Below are 25,780 nucleotides of genomic sequence, written 5' to 3'. Positions count from 1 at the left end.
GTCTGAGAGTCCTTTAGTTGCCTTTTGGCAAGCTCCAAGCGGGCTGTCATGGGCCTTTCACTGAGGAGTGGCTTCCGTCTTGCCACTCTGCTATAAAGGCCTGATTGGTGGAGTGCTGCTGAGATGGTTGTCCTTCTGGAAGGTTCTCTGATCTCCACAGAGGAATTCTAGAGTGGCCATCGGGTTCTTGGTCACCTCCTTGATCACTCAGTTTGGCCGGGCGACCAGCTCTAGGAAGAGTCTTTGGGGTTCCAAACTACTTCCATTTGAGAATGATGGAGGCCCCTGTGTTCACAGCAGTTGCATTAAGGAGAAGTTTATCTATAATTCCATCCATCACTTTCTGTAAATTGATTTGGCTCTCTGCACCGGATGTTTGTTTGAGACGATGGATTTCTGAACATAACACACCAATTTCAAATGAGGTTTTTGGACATAAAGATAAACTTTATTGAACAAAACACACATTTATTGTCTAACATGGAGTCCTGGGAGTGCCATCCCGTGAAGATCATCAAAGGTAAGTGATTAATTTTAACACTATTTCTGAGTTTTGTGACACTTCTCCTTCTTTGGAAAATGGCTGTATGTTTTTCTGTGACTTGGCGCTGGCCTAACATAATGGCAAGGTGTGCTTTCGCTGTAAAGCCTTTTTGAAATCAGACACTGTGGCTCTATTAACGAGAAGTGTATCTTTAAAATGGTGTATAATACTTGTATGTTTGAGGAATTTTAATTATGAGATTTCTGTTTTGAATTTGGCGCCCTGCAATTTGAACGCTAGCGTCCCACATATCCCAGAGAAGTTAATCGTGGGCGCAGTTCCTTGCTTTTGTGGCGTACCTTTTCAGAGAAGAGTTTGGTTCCCTTCATGCAGTTGGCTCTCCTGTGAGTCTCCTCCTTGAATTTGAACCTGAGCAGTTTCACAACTACACACCTGGGCTGTCCATCTGGGAAGAAAGTGCCATCTGGGAAGAAAGTGCCATTCCTATATAGTTTAGGGTCCAGTTTGAGTTGATCTGCCTGGAGTTTCTTGGCCTTGACTTCTGTGTCATGCCAAGTTTCAGTCTTTACGTCCTCAATTCCATCGATTTGAAATGTTATTGCACCTCGATTGATTTTCAACTTAGTCTCCTTTGGAAGAGAGCTTGTCAAGTGACATTTTGAAAATTGCGAAATCCCCAGACATGGTTTTGAATGCGGTCTTGCTGTTGACATTGGCGGCCTTTAGCTCCCTCACCTCTGACTGCGTAAATTCAAAACTGTGCTTAAATTCCGTTACATCCTAAAACAGATCATCACCCCTTTTGTTGGCAGGATCCATAAAGAGTTACAGGAAGGACAAAGTTATTTTCCTGCGACTCTATTACATCTTCGTAAAAATAGTTTTAGTGCATGGATAGTTCATGGATTGTAGTGCTTGATACGTATTCTTCTTCCACCTTGAGCTTCGCTGTTGTTTTTCTGTCTAGTATTCGCCATGCTACAAGCTTATTGCGAGCTAAAATGAGTCCGCAAACACAGCCCACACCCTGCCTCCCAAAAACAAGCTCTGCCAGTGAAATGGCAAAACATACAAGCAACACAGACTTGATCAGACATGCACCAGTATGATAAACTTTTCCCCTTCTGATGACCAGGTGGCGAATCGCATCTCTGCATGTCTGGCAGACATATCAGTGTGGATGACGGATCACCACCTCAAGCTGAACCTCGGCAAGACGGAGCTGCTCTTCCTCCCGGGGAAGGACTGCCCGTTCCATGATCTCGCCATCACGGTTGACAACTCCATTGTGTCCTCCTCCCAGAGCGCTAAGAACCTTGGCGTGATCCTGGACAACACCCTGTCGTTCTCAACTAACATCAAGGCGGTGGCCCGTTCTTGTAGGTTCATGCTCTACAACATCCGCAGAGTACGACCCTGCCTCACACAGGAAGCAGCGCAGGTCCTAATCCAGGCACTTGTCATCTCCCATCTGGATTACTGCAACTCGCTGTTGGCTGGGCTCCCTGCCTGTGCCATTAAACCCCTACAACTCATCCAGAACGCCGCAGCCCGTCTGGTGTTCAACCTTCCCAAGTTCTCTCACGTCACCCCGCTCCTCCGCTCTCTCCACTGGCTTCCAGTTGAAGCTCGCATCCGCTACAAGACCATGGTGCTTGCCTACGGAGCTGTGAGGGGAACGGCACCTCAGTACCTCCAGGCTCTGATCAGGCCCTACACCCAAACAAGGGCACTGCGTTCATCCACCTCTGGCCTGCTCGCCTCCCTACCACTGAGGAAGTACAGTTCCCGCGCAGCCCAGTCAAAACTGTTCGCTGCTCTGGCCCCCCAATGGTGGAACAAACTCCCTCACGACGCCAGGACAGCGGAGTCAATCACCACCTTCCGGAGACACCTGAAACCCCACCTCTTTCAGGAATACCTAGGATAGGATAAAGTAATCCTTCTCACCCCCCTTAAAAGATTTAGATGCACTATTGTAAAGTGGCTGTTCCACTGGATGTCTTAAGGTGAACGCACCAATTTGTAAGTCGCTCTGGATAAGAGCGTCTGCTAAATGACTTAAATGTAAATGTAAATGTAGATGAAGGGGAGGAAAAAGGATAAATTATTTTTAAGCCTTGAGACAATTGAGAAATGGGTTGTGTATGTGTACCATTCAGAGGGTGAATGGGCCAGACAAAAAATATAAGTGCCATTGAACGGGTATGGTAGTACTTGCCAGGCGCACCAGTTTGAGTGTGTCAAGAACTGCAACGCTGCTGGGTTTTTCAGGCTCAACAGTTTCCGTGTGTATCAAGAATGGTCCACCACCCAAAGGACTTCCAGCCAATTTGACAACTGTGGGAGGCATTGGAGTCAACATGGGCAAGCATCCCTGTGGAACGCTCCACACCTTGTAGTCAATGCCCCGACGAATGAGGCTGTTCTGAGGGCAAAGGGGTGTGCAAATCAAAATTAGGAAGGTGTTCCGAATGTTTTGTGCTCTCAGTGTATCTTGAAGTACAATAGTTAATGTAGGTGCAGCAGAAACCCTCACTGGGTTAATCATATTTCAGTATATCATGAACAAATGTGAACAACAACAATTAAATGAAGTAATAATATGATCAGTCATGTTTACAATTCAGTGCTGACTTCCTCCACACACTAAGATTTAAACTACTGCCTAGAAACAACGCTCACATTCTCAACATGAGGTGTCTCCTAAGTCAGCTGGACTAATCCAGCCTGGCATGAAAGCGTGTTCTTAAATCTGACAGGAACACAGTATGCAACCGGTACTTTCTGACTCTGAAGAGTTTGTGCCAGCATTAATACAGCCTGTGTGAATGACGCAGTGTTTAGCGCTAAGGGTTAATTAATCAAATGATACAATTCTACATGTAGGACCTAATATAGAACCCTCCCCCCCACACGCAAAAAAAAGGTTTCAATTTGCTTTTTCTTTTTTAAAGTAGGCCATTACCACTTTAAGAATAATTGAAAAAAATGTAGACCTTGCCATTATATTGGTATTGAATTATTATTACATTCTAAAATATGTGAGAATAATTTGGACATTGCCTGACTTAGATTGGATGCATGAATGCCGATTTTTCTGTAGCCTATATTGCCGACGACCTTTTGAATCACAGCATCGTTCTCTCACAAAAACTGAAAAAAAGTAATCTCATACTATTATAAGGTGGCGGGAATTGGCTACAATAATTATAAGAACTTTTCAAGCACCAAATTGAGGAAATGTTCTGAGTTTCAAGGTAGACCTATTCCAGTACTTGAATTTCTGAGCTCCAAATTGTAGTTTGAGTAGACTACTTCAAACCCCTTGCAGGTGTCATATAGAAGACAAATTATTTGTCATGTCATTTCAGTACTAGATCGTATTGTAAATGAGTCTCGTAGGCTTAGATTTTGTTGGGGACATTATATCCAAAATAATTAATAGGAATAGTTTTGTGCAATAGTCTATCTTACACAATTGCACACACTATACTTGGTGTCCGATCCGAGGCACACACACATCTGAACACATTACATTGATGCTTTCTCTGTTAAATCTAACGAGACCCTGCTGTAAAGCAAGCAGACAACAACAGGTGATCAACCTCAATTCTCTAGGGATATTAGATTCAACGTGGATCCAGGTACAATTGTCTTCACGAATGGACATTTCTCGGGAATCCCTTTTTTTCCAGCACTTGGGCTGTTGTTGCATTGCATTTGCTATCAAAACATCTGTTCATCACTTGACTGTCATTCAGAAAATTCCTTTGTGGATCAGATGATAATGTGTGAAAATATACACTCTGCAAAAAAAGAAACGACCTTGTCTTTCAAAGATAATTCTTAAAAATCCAGATTTTCATTGTAAAGTGTTTAAACACTGTTTCCCATGCTTGTTCAATGAACCATAAACAATTAATGAACAAGCACCTGTAGAAAGGTCGTTAAGACTAACAGCTTTCAGACGGTAGGCAATTGAGGTCACAGTTATGAAAACTAAGGACACTCAAGAGGCCTTTCTACTGACTCTGAAAAACATCAAAAGAAAGATGCCCAGGGTCCCTGCTCATCTGCATGAACGTGCCTTAGACATGCTGCTAGGAGGCATGAGGACTACAGATGTGGCCAGGGCAATGAATTGCAATGTCCGTACTGTGAGATGCCTAAGACAGGGCTACAGGATGGACAGCTGATCGTCCTCTCAGTGCCAGACCACGTGTAACAACACCTGCACAGGATCGGTACATCCGAACATCACACCTGCGGGACAGGTACAGGATGGCATCCATAACTGCCCGAGTTACACCTCCATCAGTGCTCGGACTGAGGGCTTGTAGGCCTGTTGTAAGACAGGTACTCACCAGACATCACCGGCAACAACGTCGCCTATGGGCACAAACCCACCGTCGCTGGACCAGACAGGACTGGTAAAAAGTGCTCTTCACTGACGAGTCACGGTTTTGTCTCACCAGGGGTGATGGTCAGATTTGTGTTTGTCGTTGATGGAAGGAGCATTACACCGAGGCCTGTACTCTGGAGTCGGATCGATTTGGAGGTGGAGGGTCTGTCATGGTCTGTCACAGCATCATCGGACTGAGCTTGTTGTCATTGCAGGCAATCTCAACACTGTGCGTTACAGGAAAGAAATCCTCCTCCCTCATGTGGTACCCTTCCTGCAGACTCATCCTGACATGACCCTCCAGCATGACAATGCCTCCAGCACGTCTGGGACCTGTTGGATCGGAGAGTGAGAGCTAGGGCCATTCCCCCCAGGAACTTGCAGGTGCATTGGTGGAAGAGTGGGGTAACATAACACATCATGAACTGGCAAATCTGGTGCAGTCCATGAGGAGGAGATGCAGTGCAGTACTTATTGCAGCTGGTGGCCACACCAGATACTGACTGTTACTTTTGATTTTGATTCCCCCCTTTGTTCAGGGACACATAATGTAATTTATGTTAGTCACATGTCTGTGGAACTTGTTCAGTTTGTGTCTTAGTTGTTGAATCTTGTATGCTCATAGAAATATTTACACATGTTAAATTTGCTGAAAATAAACACAGTTGACAGTGAGAGGACGTTTATAAGGCTCAGCCCTTCTCCCTACTGATCACCTTGAGGTTTTTGGCATCTGGAGCCTTCCGTCATGAACTGAAAGACAATTACAGCAAGTTCCCTGATGCTACTGCCCAAGCCAACTACAAGATAGAGTTCTATGAATATGGGAACTACCCTGGAGTCATTGGTTGTATAGATGTATGTCATATTCCCATCAAGTGTCCCTCTGCAGCAGATGCTGAGGAGTACAGGGATTGTAAAAACTGGTTCTCAATAAATGTACAACATTATTGCACGTTGGAAATGTGCAACTCATGAGTCATGCACAGACAAACTTCTTGTTCACCCCCTATCTTCATGCAATAGGACCTGAGCAATGATGGTACAACCAAGCTCATATCCACACCAGATGTGTAGTGGAGTGCATGTTTGGTGTATGGAAGAGTCGATTCCAGTGTTCTCAGAAAAACATTGCGCTTTCAACCAAGACGATGCTGTGTTGTCATAATTACCTCAAACACCATGGCTGCCCAGATCATTGCATTGAAGATGAGGATGACCCAGTTGACCCAGATGTACCCCGACATTGGTACTGGTGCTGCTTCATGTTTCTCTCTTCCTCTCTCGTAACCAACTCAACATAACATATTTGCATCTTCATAACATGCTCTTCTTTTAAATATATTAGTTTGAGCTCGTTAAATTCCATGGGCAGTTTTTCATGCATGCTCAGCCTCTGTCTTTGTCCTCTGGCCCAGGTTAGTGACACAATCTACCCACCTGGCTGCTGCACATGTAGCAGGCTGACCTTCAGTCGGTCTTATCCCCCCCATGCTATGGTGATCATCTGCCTCTACAATAATGATTACATTGCTGCATTAGAGAACATTATTTCTTCAAGAGTTGAGCTCATTTCATAATTTTATAATGGGTGTACAAGAGATGACTGACAACCTTACATGCAGTCCTGGGATGGGACATGTTGAGTGAATGTCTCCTACCAAATGAGGATTGGAACGGTCCCCCACTTGAACTGTCCAAATGGTCATCTTCAGGGATACCTTCCAGGAGTTGCTGTCTGTAAATGATCAAAGTCAACAAGTCCCCCAACTCTCTGCCACCAGTCTTGAAATGCTCCCTACCAGCAAGTCTTCTTTAAGTTACATGTCATGGTTTTCCACAGGACCTAAGGAAGACAATACAGAAAGTATATTAATAATTATGTTTGATATGGTTTGTGTTACATTTCTGACACACAAATACATTTAGGCTCCACTGTGTTGTGTTGCACAAGAATTTTCACAGATTATTTTCTTTGCAAATTAAACGAGTGGAAATATAAAATCGATCGTGCACGTTTTTAAGATATGAAAAATGATTTTATGTAACAAAACAACACTTCATGTTATCTCTGGGAACCTTTGGATGATAAATCAAAGCAAGATTTCAGATTTCTCCAATCCCAAATTAAATCTAGCATCGGCTTCCTATTTCACAACAAAGCAACAAAGCTCTGCTGCCAATGACTAGAACGAATTGCAAAAATCCCTGAAGCTGGAAAGACATATCATTACAGATCATTGCACATCTGTAAATAGCCCACACAACTACCTCATCCCCATATTGTTAGATATTGTTTTGCTCCTATAACCCCCAGTATCTCTACTTGCACATTTATCTTCTGCACATCTATCGCTTCAGTGTTTAATTGCTCAATTGTAATTATTGCGTCACTATGGCCTATTTTTTGCCTTACCTCCCTAATCTTACCTCATTTGCACACACTGTATATAGACTTTTCTATTGTTTGTTTATTCCATGTGTAACTCTGTGTTTCTGTTTGAGTCGCACTGGTTTGCTTTATCTTGGACAGGTCGCAGTTGTAAATGAGAACTTGTTCTCTAATAGCCTACCTGGTTAAATAAAGTATTAAAAAAAATGTAAGTACACATGTCACCTTCAGAGGTGAATTGATCAAATCTATCGCGGTGAAAAAAATGTTTTGTTGTTAGGAGCTCCCTCTCTCAAACAATCGCATGCCATTTTTAAATTGGACAGTGCAGTTATATTAACAAGAATTTAAGTTTTCCGCCAATATAAGACTATGTACTGACATTTGTTGTTACTCTAAAATCTTCGATCTTGACATAACGAGCTGCATGATTTAGAACTGTCCTGTTGACGGAACGACGATCCTTAAGAGGATCCTCAGGTCAACACCAAATGCACAATGTTAATCTAATTAGGCTTCACAAAGATTAACTGGTATAGTCCTTATTTACCTTAGTCTGGGACTCCCTGGTCTAGTATTAGTTAATCTAAAGGTCAGTAACATCTCAGAAAGTCTTTAAAAAAAACTGGATTAATTTAAGTAGAATAAGCCTTATCCTGACATAAATTAAACTCTGTCCAGCAAACCACCCCCAAATACACATCCAAAAAGTATTATGCATAATTATTGAAGAACCACGTTAATGAAAGTATTGATTTAGGTTTTAAGTATCAAGGTAAGGTGACATTTTGGTTAGAAGCATAACATTTAGCATGAAAACCCATAAGGAGACACAAAATGTTGAGTAGTTACACTACAATTCTGAAATCTTTATTTAACAACCTTTCAGCTAGATCCAAGATTCTTACAGGGTTCACATTCAATGTCTAATTTAACTGATTCGTTCTTAAAGTAATGACATTAAAAACATTTGCAGATTATTATCAATGACTTATGAACTACTGTAACAAGTTGTCCAGTGTAGGAAATCCTCACTGGTACCCTAGATAATAGAAAGACACATATATAGTTTGCATATGGGTGTGGGGTGGTTGCAATACATGTAGAATAGTTTTGTTTTATGAAAAGGGGTGGGTTTGTTTGGAGTACGTACTTACACTATATGGTTTGTGTGTGAACTATGAACCAATTTACACACAAGTGAGGTCCCATAGTCCCAATAAGCAGTGGCACAGAACTAAAATTTGAAGAGAAGCCAAGATGGGTGCCAGATAAAGGCCCTCAACCTTTTCCGCTTCAGAGACCCTCAACTGGGCCATCTCTTCCAGACCTACCCCCTTCCTCTCTTGCGTCCATGGAGCACATGCTGAGCTCCTCCCTGTCACTGCCGAATTGAGATCATGATTGGGAAAATGATCCTCATGTGATGCCGTGTCATTTTGATATACAGCCGGGGGAATTAAGGGCCTTTTATGTCAGTCGGCTCCTACTGAATCGATTTCCTCAAACTGACAAACACCACTGAGCAGTATCGTGGCAGATGTTCTCAACAGTGCCATACTGACATGGAATGGCAGCATTGGCAAAGGCATCAGTATTAGGTGGGGGGTGACTGAGGTGTTTGTAAGTGATCATTATCAGTGTGAAGGATCACGCCAATTACCTGAGCCAATGACCAAATACTTATTTGCCACCATAATTTGCAAATAAATTCATAAAAAATCCTACAATGTGATTTTCTGGATTTTTTTTCTCATTTTGTCTGTCATAGTTGAAGTGTACCTATGATGAAGGGAGAACTTGCACAATTGGTGGCTGACTAAATACCTTTTTGCCCTACAGTATATAACTTTCAAAATACAGAATGTGATTGCTGACATGTAAAACATGTTGGGACTATATCAACAATTCACAAATGAAACAAATAACAAAATATATATTTTGGGTGGAATTTTACTTATTTTACCGCTGTGCTACCTGCCACTAGGCTACCTACCAGGACATTTTAGCCCAAAACCTGATTGCCTCCGCAAGGAGGCTAAAACTTGGCCGCTAGCAAATCTTCCAGCAAGACAAAGCCCCAAGCACACATCAAAAGCTCCTAGGGATGATCCCATTTAGTCGACTGGTCGATTATTTGGTCGATAGTCTGACGGTCGACCGAGATTTCTTTAGTCGAGCACGTAGTAAAAAAATAAATAATGGTGTACAACACCCCTGTCTGATTCACACCTGTCTGAGTGGACTAATCCATTCTGGACGCCATGGGGATGGCACAGTCCATCGCTCTAAGACATGCACTTCCGAAATTGTAGCCTATATGGCTATATTACATAAGAACAATGGTGCAACACTAATACAAATATTATTTTATAACAAATGCGCTTTCCTCCACGTTGATAGCAGTTGCTGTCTGTGGATCTGAAACATCAGTGTGCTGTTGAATTGCCGCCTTTTCCTAGACCATGTTGCTGTGTGCATAATAGCAAAGTTACCCACCATATTGGCGTTGCGAACAGCCCTTGCCTTAATTGTCTAAGAATAGTGAGGAGAGAGGACAACCCAACTTAATTAAGTCTATAATCAACAGCCTAACTGTTAAATCTGCCTTGCTTTATAAATCATTCATATCAATTTAGCTACAGAAATAAGACAGATCCTGCTTGTGTAGCCTGTTTGAGTGTTTGTTTAATAGCGTACTGATTCCATGAGCACCAAGCCTCAAGCAACCACAACGTCTGATAAACAATTTCACAAATTTCGGCTGTTTTTAATCTTTGCTATGCTGGAATAAAGGCTTTACACTTTTTTGTTTTGTTAGAACAGCCTCTCTGGTATTACTTATAATTTATTTTGTGTTTACACTGTTACAAATTGTCCGAAAAAAATAACCCTCCTTTTTCTTGATCTCCGTATTGTTATTATTATTATGATCATCATTATAATAAGTAATGTCATTATCATTAGGCTTAGTATAAGCAGCCTTGTATAACCACCATTGAGCTGTAGGCCTAAGAGTAAGAGTAACTTAGGCCTACAAGAGTAAGATGGCGCCGACAGACATGCCGGCTCTGCTTCTAGCTCCTAAGCAACTTTGCGGTATTATTTATTTGTTCTTTTTGACATTATTTCCCCAGAATGTTTTTTGTGTTATTACATACAGCTGGAAATAACTTTTGGATGTCAGAGCGGTGGTAACTTACCAGCATTCCGACCATAAATACGACATTCCCGAATTGGATCCTATGTTCGTACCCCTCAAGGCAATTGAAATTACCCCAAAGCCTGATCCAAGATGCTGCCGGCAGAGAAGAGGTATTCGGAGTGACTTCTAGTCCGACTCAGGAGGCGTGCACACCATCCACCACTTCTGAGTATATTACCCGCTGATGTTAAGTCCCTGGACAATAAAGTAGACAAGCTCAGGGTGAGGATCTCCTTCCAGAGAGACATCAGGGACTGTAACATACAGCCAGCTGGGTTCTCATTACATCACATCACACAGTCCAAAAAAGTTGTTAGATGAAGCAGATGCTGAGCTACAGGACTGTTTTGCTATCACAGACTGGAATATGTTCCGGGATTCTTCCGATGGCATTTTTGGAGTACCCCACATAATTCACTGGCTTCATCAATAAGTGCATCGATGATGTAGTCTCCACAGTGACTGTACGTACATACCCCCAACCAGAAGCCATTGATTACAGGCAACATCTGCACTGAGCAACATCTCACAAGGGGCAGGACTCTAACCCGGAAGCTTATAAGATATCCCGCTATGTCCCTTGATGAACCATCAAACAGGCAAAGTGTCAATACAGGACCAAGATCGAATCATACTACACCGCAGGGCTTGCAAACTTTTACAGCCTGCAAAGGGAAGCACAGCCAAGAGCTGCCAAGTGACACAAGCCTACCAGATGAGCTAAATTACTTCTATGCTCGCATAGCCGCAAAACACCTTCTAGGCAGAGTTACATAGAAAAAGCCACATCTCAGACTGGCCAATGAAAAGAAAAGATTAATATGGGCAAAAGAACACACTCTGCCTAGAAGGCCAACATCCCAGAGTCGCCTCTTCACTGGTGATGTTGAGACTGAAGTTTTGCGGGTACTATTTCATGAAGCTACCAGTTGAGGACTTGTGAGGCGTCTGTTTCTCAAACTAGACACACTAATGTACTTGTCCTCTTGCTCAGTTGTGCACCGGGGCCTCCCACTCCTCTTTATATTCTGGTTAGAGCCCGTTTGCGCTGTTCTGTGAAGGGAGTAGTACACGGCGTTGTACGAGATTTACAGTTTCTTGGCAATTTCTTACATAGAATATCATTCATTTCTCAGAACAAGAATAGATTGACGAGTTTCTGAAGAAAGTTCTTTGTTTCTGGCCATTTTGAGCCTGTAATCAAACCCACAAATGCTAATGCTCAACTAGTCTAAGGGCCAGTTGTATTGCTTCTTCAATCAGAACAACAGTTTGGAGCTGTGCTAACATAATTGCAAAATTCTAATGATCCATTAGCCTTTTAATATTATAAACTTGGATTAGCTAACACAACGTGCCATTGGAACACAGGAGTGATAGTTGCTGATAATGGGCCTCTGTACACCTATGTAGATATTCCATAAAAAATCTGCCGTTTCCGGCAACAATGGTCATTTACAACATTAACAATGTCTACACTGTATTTCGGATCAATTTGATGTTGTTTTAATGATCAAGAAATGTGCTTTTCTTTCAAAAACAAGGACATTTCTAAGTGACCCCAAACTTTTGAACGGTAGTGCATATGAAAAAATACACATTTTTAAATTTAAACCAATCGATTTGTCAAAAGAACAGACGACTCTCGGCCGACCAAGATTTTTGTTTTGTCGGGATAGCCCAACAAAAAGTCTCTGGACTGGAACCCGATTGGTTTGTGGTTTGAATTGGAAAGGGCAGTCCATAAGCGCAGGGAAAATATATCAAGGATCCTGAAATATTGGGTTTAAGATTCCTCCCAATGTGTTCTCCAATCTCATAAAACATTTTTAAAAAGTAGCCTGTGTCATTATACACAAGGGGAGGATGCTGGAGTATTGAAAACAAGGGTTCAGTCATTTTGACAACTATTATTATAATTTTTTTATTAATTAAAATCTCTTAATCTGACCAATTGTGTTAGTTTATACAATCCTATATAATCCTGAATGCTTATTGGATAAAACCACATTCCAGCCGATGTCTATTCCACAAGTTGCCACCGGCTAAATATATGACGTTAAAATGCCTATTTACTATGTTCGATCTGACTGAGCAATCCACTGTCTCATCAGCCCAGCCAGGCAATTTATAAACTTGATCTCCACTATAAAAATCTAGACATTATCTCTCATTTTGTTTAGATGTGACTGTAAGTTAGGCATAGTTGGCTAGCTAGCAAGCAAGGGATAAGAACGTTGCCAGCCAGTATGACAATGGAACATTTAAAAAGCATGATTGGGTCGCGTCCATAGATACGGAACAAAAAGACTGAACAACTGGGTCATGTCCATAGATACAAAAAGACTGAAAGACTGGGTCACGTACCTAGCAACCCTATTTTTGTGGAAGGATGAAATAGTAGTATGAATAAATTCATCAAAATAATGTTTTTAATGAAAATCTGTCAATCATTATTTGAATATGTTGGCAACCTGTTGTATAAAAATGATAAAGCTGGCCCTCGACTTCATCTCTGGCTTAACCACACCTGTGCCAATATATTCTCCAAACATCGGCTTCTCTGGCATTATCACTGAAATGAAACAATATAATATCCCGAAAACACACAGAAACACACACAAACAAGGTTTTTGATTGCTGTTTTTATTCCTTTTTCCCCCCACAGATTAATCTACAGAGGAGGATGCGGGTCACAGGACTAATTACCCAGGGTGCAAAGCGTATCGGCAGCCCAGAGTACGTCAAGTCTTACAAAGTGGCCTCCAGTGACGATGGCCAGACCTGGAGGACATACAAAGTCAAGGGCACAGATGAGGACATGGTGAGAAACACACACACAAATTATTTATCTTTGTTTTACACACACGCCTGCACGCACGGACGCAGAAACTGGAGGCCACACACCAAGTCTAGGGCAGAGTGGAGGACATGATGAGGTGGCTTTTTAATTAGCCAGCTCACACTGATAGTATCTTCCTGACACTTACCCCCCTCTTCTTTAATGACTTTTAGATTGATTTTGTATACTATTTGAAGCCTTGAAGTCTGTAAAGCATTTTTTATTCTCTGATTTGCTGTTACTCTAAAACAAATGAAGCATACAGAGCATTGGGGTGAGAGACTGAACTCAAAACCCAGTTGTTAATTTTGTTCCCTGAGATCTTTGAGAGGTAGCTCTGACTGTAAGAGCATGCTAGCCAGAGCTTAGACTCAGTGATGCTCTGACCTGTAGGGATCACCCTTTTGAGTCCTGAATTCATCTAGAGACAGCTGCATTCCTAACAAACACACAAACATTCCTTCTCCTCAGAGTCTAGTTGTCCTCGGATACGTCCTTTCGGAACGGGTCCAAATTTCAGTATGGGCCCAAAGCCCCAGGTTAATTTATGGCTTTGTGTGGGTCTAAGTTTTTGGACCAGTTCAAAAATTAACCTGGGGCTTTCCCTTCCGGATGGATCCATGGACAACTAGACCCGTTCCGTATATACCTGATCGGATCCAGACCCGGTCCGAATGAGCGAAGCAGCAGTAAAGTCAATTTTAAACTACTTTATAATCCGGAGTTGATAATGCGCGAGGGAGAGGAGGAATAGAGGGGTGATGCTCTAACAGGGGCTGTGCTGTGTGTGTAGGTTACTGTGAGTGTGAGCGAGTGACACGGAACAGGGAGGAGGAAGGGAGAGATGAGAGAAGGCAACCAACCAAGCAGACTCACGCTACAGTAGATTAATAGCTGCCACAGCTGGGTTATCATCCAATATGATTACGTAGTAGGTGCCTGTCTTGACTGCATCAAACTGGGAGAAGCTAGTTAAGATAGCTAGCTTGGTTGGCTAATTGAGGCTGCATGCACGTTCTCATCCAGCAATTACAAACAACAACTCCATTCAGAATATAAAGTAGCAGTATACCTGTTGGCCCTTGGTCGTTGTAGCCTATAATTTTAGTTCCATCTTCCATTGATTAAGATATCTCCTAACTTTAGTCCCACATGGAGTCTCATTACTGTATCCTATTGCCGCTTTGTTGATTTAGGATTGGCCAACAACAAATAAAAGCTACACGCGCCACTCTCGTGAAAAGCAAAGGATAGCAGCATAAATGATACAATATATTTCTCTCTCGCTCTCTCTCTCTCTCTCTACTGCAGAAGCTGCTTTCTGATCTGTATGAGTTCCTCGGACAAGTCAGTTAACATTGCACATACCTGATACGTGTATTTTGAAATCTGGATCCATACTGGTGAATCCGTGAAGACTTCTACCTCAGAGGGCTCTTTGAAACACTATATAAGTTCTTTCTGGGGTAGTTTTTTAAAACAGTCTATACAGTATGACCGTGTAATTGCTTATAAATACCCATCTCATTTTTCTTATAATTCTAGCTAATTGACCTTGAATGGCAGCAATTTGTTGAGGGGCGAATAGACACTAGAGACACTGCGAGAGACTCTTGCATTGACAGATAAACAAATTTATCCCCCCTTCTAATCCCATTTTAACCCTTTGTCTCTCATATAATTTCCCTACTCAGATATTCCGTGGAAATGTGGAGAACAACGCTCCTTCTGCCAACTCCTTCACCCCTCCCATTGAAGCACAGTACGTGCGCATCTACCCCCAGGTCTGTAGGAGACACTGCACCCTGCGCATGGAGCTGCTTGGCTGTGAGCTCACAGGTGGGTCCCAGTTCTATAAAGTCTTGACCGTAAACATTATGGGTTCAAACACAATCATGACTAGAGGTTCAAAGCTGTAGGTAGAAGTTGCCTTTCAGATCAGAATCTAGGAAGTTTCTGTATTACTCAATAATTACAATAGTGGGCACCATTGAGTATAATAAAATGGAGTATTTTAGGATTTCTGCCTTTGTAAAAAGGACTGTGTCCAGTAACTAGTTTGTTTCTCCAGGCTGCTCTGAGCCCATGGGGATGAAGTCTGGCCACATCCAGGACTACCAGGTCACAGCGTCCAGCCTCTTTAGAACACTCAACATGGACATGTTCACCTGGGAGCCCGGCAAGGCCCGTCTTGACAAACAGGGCAAGGTCAATGCCTGGACGTCTGGACACAGTGACCAATCCCAGTGGCTACAGGTAGGAAGCTACTCCCCTTCTTCCCCTGTCTAAGGAAACATAGGAACATGAGTTTCTCCCCGGGCCACATGACCAGGAAAAACAGAGGACTGCAGTAATAGCCTAGTCACATTGTCATGAAAAACTCCTGGCCCAAATTAATAACTTATTTTTGTGGGGCAGAAACTTGCGTAAAGGAACTTATGACATACTGTATTATATTCAGTGCTTCTGGTCCATAAAAGGGATCAATTCAAATCCAATTGTATTTGTCGCATGCTTCATAAACAATGCAGAGAGGAAAAAATATAGAAATAGTAATAATAAAAACAACAAGGAATAAATACACAATGAGTAAGGGACAGATTGGGGGGGGTCCAAAAAAGAGGAGGGTTGGCAAACTTATTTTTTTTGCTTTGGGGAGGGTTTTTTTTATTTTTTTTCTTGGGCACAGGGGAGGGTATAGTGAGTTTTTTCCCCCTTCGTTCACATTCAACAGTTGCAGGTTTTACTATATAATTTCTTAATAAGAAATACGAAATAAGCTAACTAGCAATCATACAAACATTCAAGCTGCATACATTTTCAATAGGAATAGCTGATTGGCAGCGGAGGCCACATTCATCATTACGCATGAAAGAACAGTAAAGACAGCTCTATAAAGCTCTCCTATTGATGTTGTTTAGGGACACTAAAATGATCCTACCAAGACGAGCCTACAACACCACAATGCAATTGAATAATTAATTACTGTTTTCAAGCCAGTACAAAATTCTATTTTAGGCTGCAGTAAAAATGTAATTTGAATAACGGTGCAAAAGCCCTGTGATTTGAATGTTTTATTCAAAGGTTTCTATCTCTCTGGGGTTAGGCCTTAGCGTCTCTTCCTTTATATAGGTTATATATATATATATATTGTTTTTATATGTATATATATTAATATCATACAGTGGACAACTAAGCCTATAGGCCTATGATGCATACAATGCCCTCATACATTGAGTGCTCAAATCTCTTGACAGCTGAACCTTGAGGTAGACAATTATTAGCCTAAAAAAACATTAAAAGTAGGCTATAAAGTTTTACATATGTTACACGTTGAAACCCAAAGAATAGTGTTTTTGTCAGTTGTTCATTTGGCCAATATCCCTAATTTATTGATGGTGCTGGCTAAGCCAGGTCGGATCTGAAGGCATATGGATGTCTAGTGAATTACTCAAATGTCCGGTAAATTTAAATCTTCATGGTCCCATTGTCTGGCACCAAATTTCCCTGAAGATAACTAAAATGCACATTCACATGATAATCTGTCGCCAATTGGATGGAAACCTAACTATAGACTCTCCTAAAGCCCAGTTTCATTTTGATTTATCCCTGCTCATCATGGTTCACCAGCAGCGTCAAACATCCAAATAATAAGCTACAGACCAGCCAAACAAGCTTGTAAGATTTGTACTCCCCCCTCATGCTCATCTGGAGTTTTTTTTGTATTTGTTTGTGTATATCTGAGGTGTGTTTGTATCTCTGCAATTGTATACAGTAGCAGTCAAAAGTTTGGACACACCTACTCATTCAAGGGTTTTTCTTTATTTCCACTATTTTCTACATTGTAGAATAATAGTGAATAGATCAAAACTACAGTATGAATTAACACATATGGAATCATGTAGTAACCAAAAAAAGCGTTAAACAATTCAAAATATAATTCTTCATAGTAACCACCCTTTGCCTAGATGACAGCTTTGCACACTCTTGGGATTCTCACAACCAGCTTCATGAGGAATGTTTTTCCAACAGTCTTGAAGGAGTTCCCACATATGCTGAGCACTTGTTGGCTGCTTTTCCTTCAATCTGCGGTCCAACTGAGCTCGGGTGATTGTGGAGGCCACGTCATCTGATGCAGCACTCCATCACTCTCCTTGGTCAAATAGCCCATACACAGCCTGGAAATGTGTTTTGGGTCATTGTCCTGTTGAAAAACAAATGATAGTCCCACTAAGTGTAAACCAGATGGGATGGCATTTCGCTGCAAGATGGTGTGGTAGCCAAGCTGGTTAAATGTGCCTTGAATTCTAAATAAATCAGAGACAGTGTCACCAGAAAAGCACCCTCACAGCATCACACCTCCTCCTCCATGCTTCATGCTGGGAAGCACACATGCGGAGATCATCCATTCACCTAGTCTGCGTCTCACAAAAACACGGCGGCTGCATCTCAGAAAGACACTAATTTTGGACTCATCAGACCAAAGGACAGATTTCTACCGGCTAATTTCAATTGATCGTGTTTCTTGGTCCAAGCAAGTCTCTTCTTATTATTGGTGTCCTTTAGTAGTGGTTCCTTTGCAACAATTCGACAATGAAGGCCTGATTCATGCAGTCTCCTCTGAATGGTTGATGTTGAGATGGGACCATCTTCGTAAATGTTCACGATGGTGGAAAAACCTCATCATATCAAGCATCTTAAACCAATCTCGCAACCTGAAGCTAAAGACAGGCAGAAAGTTGTTGACTTATGGAAATACATAAGAACAATCAGATTTGGTGGCATTTGCGTTGTTCTGAATTCAATAACCTAAAATGTACACTTAGGAGTCTGGACTATACGCTTACTGAAGAGAATCGTATGGCTTTCAAATAATCTCATCCGAAGACTTCCTCTTTCAATGCGTACCCATGCAGTGATGTTCCACTCAGGGCCTGTTCAATCTGACATAGAGCAAGACTTAGCTTAAGCCATTTTCTCATGTGAAACGCAGGAGAAAAACTCAAAAAAAATTGACTGAAAAGGGGTGTTAAGGCAGCTGTGTGAGAACATCTTCACTGTTGAATTGTCCGTTTGGAAAATGTAACCATTATGGCCTTCACTCATATCAATCACACCATTAAAACTAATCAGGTAGATTACAAAGAATGGCATTGATGGTTATGTCATTTTCACCCCAGACATGAAGGACACAATACACCTATAATTGGAGCAGGAGACATTTTTTACTGTAGTTTTCTGTGATTTATCTCTCGAGGTTTCTTGTCACTCGTAGTGTTCACAGGACTAGGTCTAAGTAAGTCTAAGACTTACTTATACTGAGGCAGACCAACCGGAAATTACTTTTTCCATTTCATTCTACATAGGGTCACAATCTCACTACACAGCAGCTCCATAAGTTCACTACAAAAATGCTCAACTGTTTCAACTATTCAAAGAGTTCAAACTCAGGCCTCCCCAGAAAATACTTTTGCTTCAAACAGATTTTACTTCAAACACGTTTCCTTAATTTCAACAAGCTCACAACACATCAATCATTGCAAACGTGTTTTAGTGCAGCTGTTTAGTTGAAGTATCAAGTTACATAATCATACACTGAACATCTGGAGAGGATGTCATTAACAGGTCAACCACAGGACACAGGACAAACTCATCAATCACTTCTGACAGAAACTGTCTACTGTATTTTTTCTCATGTGTTACAAAACACCAAAAAGTTTAATGACATTTGGCGATTGTAATATTTAGCACACGGAGGAGTTTAGTGCCAAGCCTTTGATACTGGGCAAGCCTACAAGGTAGGAAATAAGGCTGTCCCCATTTTGGTTGACCGAGAGATGTCTGTTCTTTCCACCAATCAAATTTTAAAACATGTATATTTCCATATGCCTATAAAAACACCATACAGTATGTGTTTTAATAAAATAACTGTATATGCACTGAGCATGTCTGATATGTTAAGCACACTGTTTGATGAAATGATTAAGACCTAAATTACTCAAGAGGGAGCCCGACTGTGTAAAAAAAAAAGACAGTGAGTGCCTGCACGCACGTTCTCTCTCTCTCCTCCCTGCTGCAGCGACCAAGGACCATACCATAGCAACAGTGTTTATCATGATGTCCGTAGCGCTGAAGCTGCAACAGAATCACAGTCATGTTTTGATTCTTACTTGTTTTCTCTCTCACTGAAAAGTTATTTTACCGAGATCCCTCATTTGTTAAGGAAAAACATTCCTTATTCCCCCAACCCTTGCTCTCTTTAAGTGACACATGTATGGATCACATGCACGTGACCAATAGGGCCTGACCTATAGCATTTCATCAACACATCAAGAAATGTGTTATAACAAACTCCAACACTGTTACACATGTGACAGCATAATGGATGCGGAGGATGTGAAAAATGTATTTGAAATGGGGGAATGTTTGCTGGTTGCTCAGGAGGAAAAGGGGAAGTCCAATATGGAATATATTTTACTTAGTTGTTGAAGCTTACAATATAAAAAAACATCTGACCATTTGGAACAGTGTAAACAACATTATATAAATGATAAGTCTACCATAGAGTCTGTTATAATCAACAACAAAAATGTAAAGCCTTTATTTTTTATTTTTTAGAGCTTAATATTGCGGAAAGAATGTTGCTTCCAATGTAATTGTCTGCATAATTTCCAATCCCCCATGTATTTTTGGTAAATATATATAAACCATATACGCATGTATACATATACACATGTATACATACCTATATAGACATACATACTTTTTAAAAGAATATACCTTTATTATTATTCCCCGCAAACCCTACCGCCGATCCCCCAATTGGAGTAAACTAATAAACACTTCTGCTTTTACCTTCAATTTATACATCTTATACACATTTTACAGACAGTCTACTTTACAATAGTTCTCGCTTGTTTGTTCTTAGTCCTTCCTCTATTTCTGATGTCCATCCAGTTTGATTTCTATTTGTAACTATGCTATTTCACCGAAGTTCCGAATCTATATACATTTTATAGATACCGTATGCTTTACATTGTTTAGTCCCACCCTTCAGCTCCATTCAACCCCTCCCATCTATCTCTCAACATCATCCATTTCGGATTTCATTTCACCATATATTTTTCAACTGTGCTGTGATGCTTCTCAAAATAATTGAACCTTCCTATTCTCATAGATTCTACAGATTGTAAATTAAAAAAAAAAAAATTTGTTAAAATAATAATTATATTATTGATTGATTGACTATGGCTTTTCAAATCACTCAGTATTGCTATCTGTAGCATTAGTTATAGGCAAATGTTGCAATTCTTCAGCCATTCCTGGACCTGTGACCAAAACCGAGCTACATATGGACAATACCAAAACAAATGATATAATGACTCTGCCTCCTCACAGCAAAGCCTTTATTACCGCAAAGACTAAAAACAGTCACATCAGGCCCAATTATATTAATTATCTACTTAATTGATAAATTCACCTCTGAAGGTGAAATGTGTACTTACATTCTGAAATCTTGCTCTGGTTTAACAGAGGGTCACAGAGATAACATGAAGTGTTGTTTTGCTAGATAAAATCCTTTTTCATATCCTAAAAAGGTCCATATAGCATGCACAATCGATTTTGTATTTCCACTCGTTTAATTTGCAAAGAAAGGAATCTGTGAAAATCTCACCCTAAACATTGTTTCAGCGAGTCAAATGACATTCGTAGCTATTCCTCAGAGATATTAAAAGGTAACAAGACTTCACTATTTCATTAGGGGTGTAGTATATCCTATAGGACACTATATTTGGTCAGAGAGCGAACCCTTCATGGCATGCCGATGACACGGGCGGTCTTCACTTGAACGACTCTAACTTTGTCAAAGAAGCACCATTCGGGGTCAAACAAAGCTAGCTAGATAGCCAATGAGCTGGGCTTTACGGTAGTATCCGGAAACCCTGTATCTGTCACAAAATGTAGCTACTAACCTTGTACAACAGCATGCCTTTCACTTTTGGACAACAATAAGATATGAAATCTGGTTGTTTTGCAAATGTTGAACTTATAATATGGCTACTAATACTGGAAAAGCTAAATCAAAATCCAAGTATACAGATTTGACAATATTCTTGCAGAAAAATGTCATATGAATGCAAATGTATCCTTCACTATTTGCCAAATGCGTTATATGTGTTATATTCTCCTACATTCAATTCACATTTCCACAACCTTCAAAGTGTTTCCTTTCGAATGGTACCAAGAATATTCATATCCTTGCTTCAGGGCTTGAGCTACAGGCAGTTAGATTTGGGTATGTCATTTTAGATGAAAATTGAAAAAAAGAGGGCTATCCCTAAGAAGTTCAGTTTTATTGGTTCTTTATCAGAACAACAGTTTTCAGCTGTGCTAACGTAATTACAAAAGGGTTTTCTAATGATCAATTAGCCTTTTAAAATGATAAACTTGGATTAGTTAACACAACGTGCCATTGGAACACAGGAGTGATGGTTGCTGATAATGGGCCTCTGTACGCCTATGTAGATGTTCCATTAAAAATCTGCCCTTTCCAGCTACAATAGTTATTTACAACATTAACAATGTCTACACTGTATTTCTGATCAATTTGATGTTATTTTAATGGACAAAATGTGCTTTTCTTTCAAAAACAAGGACATTTCTAAGTGACCCCAAACTTTTGAACGGTAGTGTATAGACATATCCTATGTGTTTTAATCAAATCAACTATATGCACTGAGCATGTCTGATACTATAAGTGCACTGACCCCAAACTTTTGAACAGTAGTGTACATGTAGGTAGAGTTATTAAAGTGACTATGCATAGATGACAACAACAGAGAGTAGCAGAAGTGTAATGGGTGGGAGGGGGGGGGGGCAATGCAAATAGTCTGGGTAGCGATTTGATTAGATGTTCAGGAGTCTTATGGCTTGGGGGTAGAAGCTGTTTAGAAGCCTCTTGGACCTAGACTTGGCACTCCGGTACCACTTGCCATGCGGTAGCAAAGGGGCCTTCTTCTGACACTGCCTGGTATAGAGGTCCTGGATGGCAGGAAGCTTTGCCCCAGTGATGTACTGGGCCGTACGCACTACCATCTGTAGTGCTTTGCGTTCGGCGGCCGAGCAGTTTCCATACCAGGCAGTGATGCAACCAGTGCTCTTGGTTACGCAGCTTTAGAAACTTTTGAGGATCTGAGGACCCATGACACATTTTTTCAGTCTCCCGATGGGAATAGGTTTTGTTGTTCTTACATAATACAACCATATACAATTTCAGTAGCACATGTCTTAGAGGGATGGCCTGTCCTATCCCTGTGGCCTCAGCAATGGATTAGTCCACTGAGACAGTCTCAAATCAGATGGGTGTCCTGTGCACCATGAAAAAATGTATATACTTAAGAATGATCAACTAAAGAAATCTCAGCTGACCAAAATGGGATCGGACCTAGTATGGAGGGATACATTTTCTGTTTGATGAGATTGCCATGGTCTATTATTGTGATGTTGAACAAACAAGCCATTTTATTTTAATGCCTGAAGTCGGCATACTTTGTTACTAGGTTGTTTGGTGCATTGGCACAGTAACATGTTGGTGGAAAAATACTTTGAATATATTTTCACGAGGGTCATCTATACATTGGGTACACGTACCGAGTCGATGTGCAGAGGTATGAGGTAATTGAGGTTGATACAGTTGAAGTCAGAAGTTTACATACACCTAAGCCAAATACAGTGGGGCAAAAAAGTATTTAGTCAGCCACCAATTGTGCAATTTCTCCCACTTAAAAAGATGAGAGAGGCCTGTAATTTTCATCATAGGTACACTTCAACTATGACAGACAAAATGAGGAAAAAAAATCCAGAAAATCACAATGTAGGATTTTTTAATGAATTTATTTGCACATTTTGGTGGAAAATAAGTATTTGGTCAATAACAAAAGTTGATCTCAATACTTTGTTATATACCCTTTGTTGGCAATGACAGAGTGACAAATGACAATGACAAACGTTTTCTGTATGTCTTCACAATGTTTTCACACACTGTTGCTGGTATTTTGGCCCATTCCTCCATGCAAATCTCCTCTAGAGTCATGTTTTGGGGCTGTTGCTGGGCAACACAGACTTTCAACTCCCTCCAAAGATTTTCTATGGGTTTGAGATCTGGAGACTGGCTAGGCCACTCCAGGACCTTGAAATGCTTCTTACGAAGCCACTCCTTCGTTGCCCGGGCGGTGTGTTTGGGATCATTGTCATACTGAAAGACCCAGCCACGTTTCATCTTCAATGCCCTTGCTGATGGAAGGAGTTTTGCACTCAAAATCTCACGATACATGGCCCCATTCATTCTTTCCTTTACACGGATCAGTCGTCCTGGTCCCTTTGCAGAAAAACAGCCCCAAAGCATGATGTTTCCACCCCCATGCTTCACAGTAGGTATGGTGTTCTTTGGATGCAACTCAGCATTCTTTGTCCTCCAAACACGACGAGTTGAGTTTTTACCAAAAAGTCATATTTTGGTTTCATCTGACCATATGACATTCTCCCAATCTTCTTCTGGATCATCCAAATGCTCTCTAGCAAACTTCAGATGGGCCTGGACATGTACTGGCTTAACCTCTTGCTCCTACCTGACACGCAGGCGTCCCATCTAGACATCTGGAAATGCAAATGCGCTACGCTAAATGCTAATAGCACTCGTTAAAACTCAAACGTTCATTAAAATACACATGCAGGGTACTTAATTAAAGCTACACTCGTTGTGAATACAGGCAACAAGTCAGATTTTTAAAATGCTTTTCGGCGAAAGCATGAGAAGCTATTATCTGATAGCATGTAACACCCCAAAAGACCCGCAGGGGACGTAAACAAAATAATTAGCATAGTCGGCGCTACTCAAAACGCACAAATAAAATATAAAACATTCATTACCTTTGACCATCTTCTTTGTTGGCACTCCTAGATGTCCCATAAACATCACTATTGGGTCTTTTTTTCGATTAACCTGTTGCTTCTACCCGGGACGCTTGCGTCCCAACTAGAGCTCTGGAAATGCAAATGCGCTACGCTAAATGCTAATAGTATTAGTTAAAACTCAAAAGTTCATTAAAATACACATGCAGGGTATCGAATTAAAGCTACACTCGTTGTGAATCCAGGCAACAAGTCAGATTTTTAAAATGCTTTTCGGCGAAAGCATGAGAAGCTATTATCTGATAGCATGCAACACCCCAAAAGACCCACAGGGGACGTAAACAAAATAATTAGCATTTCGGCGTTACACAAACCGCACAATAAAATAGAAAACATTCATTACCTTTCACCATCTTCTTTGTTGGCACTCCTAGATGTCCCATAAACACTATTTGGGTCTTTATTTCGATTAAATCGGTCCATATAAAGCCTAGATATCGTTATATGTAGACTGTGTGATAAACGAAAAAAACATTGTTTCAAAACGTAACGTCATTTTTTAAAATTCAAAAAGTCGACGATAAACTTTCACAAAACACTTCGAAATACGTTTGTAATGCAACTTTCGGTATTAGTAAACGTTAATAAGCGATAAAATTCATCAGGAGGCGATGTAAAGATCATTAGCTGTCCGTCTGGAAAAATGTCCGGCTAGAAACTCAACGAAAATATCCGGTCCTAGACCGGATTAGATACGGTGTCCTGTATGTGTTTGACCAAGAAAAAACTCGAAGGAGAAATGACAAGACTCTAGACACCCTGTGGAAGCTGTAGGCACTGCAACCTCAGTCAATTAATTGTGGTTCACGTTTATCAATGGGTTCAAGTAGCGCATGGATATATTTTCCCCATTTTCAGTGATCAGTTTTTCCTGTGCTTTTCGATGTAAATGCCGTTCTGGTAAAGCCACAGCAGTGATTTAACCAGTTTTTTAAACGTCTGAGTGTTTTCTATCCACACAGACTAAGCAAATGCATATACTATATTCCTGGCATGAGTAGCAGGGCGCTGAAATGTTGCGCGATTTTTAACAGAATGTTCAAAAAAGTAGAGGGTCGACTGAAGAGGTTAAATCGGTCCATATATAGCCTAGATATCGATCTATGAAGACTGTGTGATCAAGGAAAAAAATAGCGTTTTATAACGTAACGTCATTTTTTAAAATTAAAAAAGTCGACAATAAACTTTCACAAAACACTTCGAAATACTTTTGTAATGCAACTTAAGGTATTAGTAAACGTTAATAAGCGATCAAATTGATCACGAGGCGATGTATATTCTATAGCTGTACGTCTGGAAATAATGTCCGGGTAAATCTCAACCAAAATATCCGGTCGGAGACCGGAAGAACTGCGCTGCCTCGTGTCCGTTTGACCAAGAAACAAATCATAGGCAAATGACAAGACTGTTGACATCGTGTGGAAGCTGTAGGTATTGCAACCTCGGCCCCATTTAATGTG

At 40.9% G+C, this 25,780-nt stretch overlaps 1 protein-coding gene across 4 annotated transcripts in view; it reads left to right on the top strand.

The window, feature by feature from the left end:
* The window catches only part of edil3a (EGF-like repeats and discoidin I-like domains 3a), a 269,201-nt gene that overhangs the window by 192,256 nt on the left and 51,165 nt on the right, over window positions 1–25,780 (top strand). For all 4 annotated transcript variants that reach the window (XM_029677442.2, XM_029677441.2, XM_029677443.2 and 1 more), the window contains 3 exons: window positions 13,176–13,331; window positions 15,044–15,188; window positions 15,421–15,605. In XM_029677442.2, coding sequence (XP_029533302.1) covers window positions 13,176–13,331; window positions 15,044–15,188; window positions 15,421–15,605 — 486 coding nt within the window. The remainder of the gene's footprint in view (window positions 1–13,175; window positions 13,332–15,043; window positions 15,189–15,420; window positions 15,606–25,780) is intronic.

Source organism: Oncorhynchus nerka, linkage group LG13 (assembly GCF_034236695.1).
Source record: "Oncorhynchus nerka isolate Pitt River linkage group LG13, Oner_Uvic_2.0, whole genome shotgun sequence".
NCBI classification, from domain to species: domain Eukaryota; kingdom Metazoa; phylum Chordata; class Actinopteri; order Salmoniformes; family Salmonidae; genus Oncorhynchus; species Oncorhynchus nerka.
This window is presented reverse-complemented; position numbering and strand designations above follow the sequence as displayed.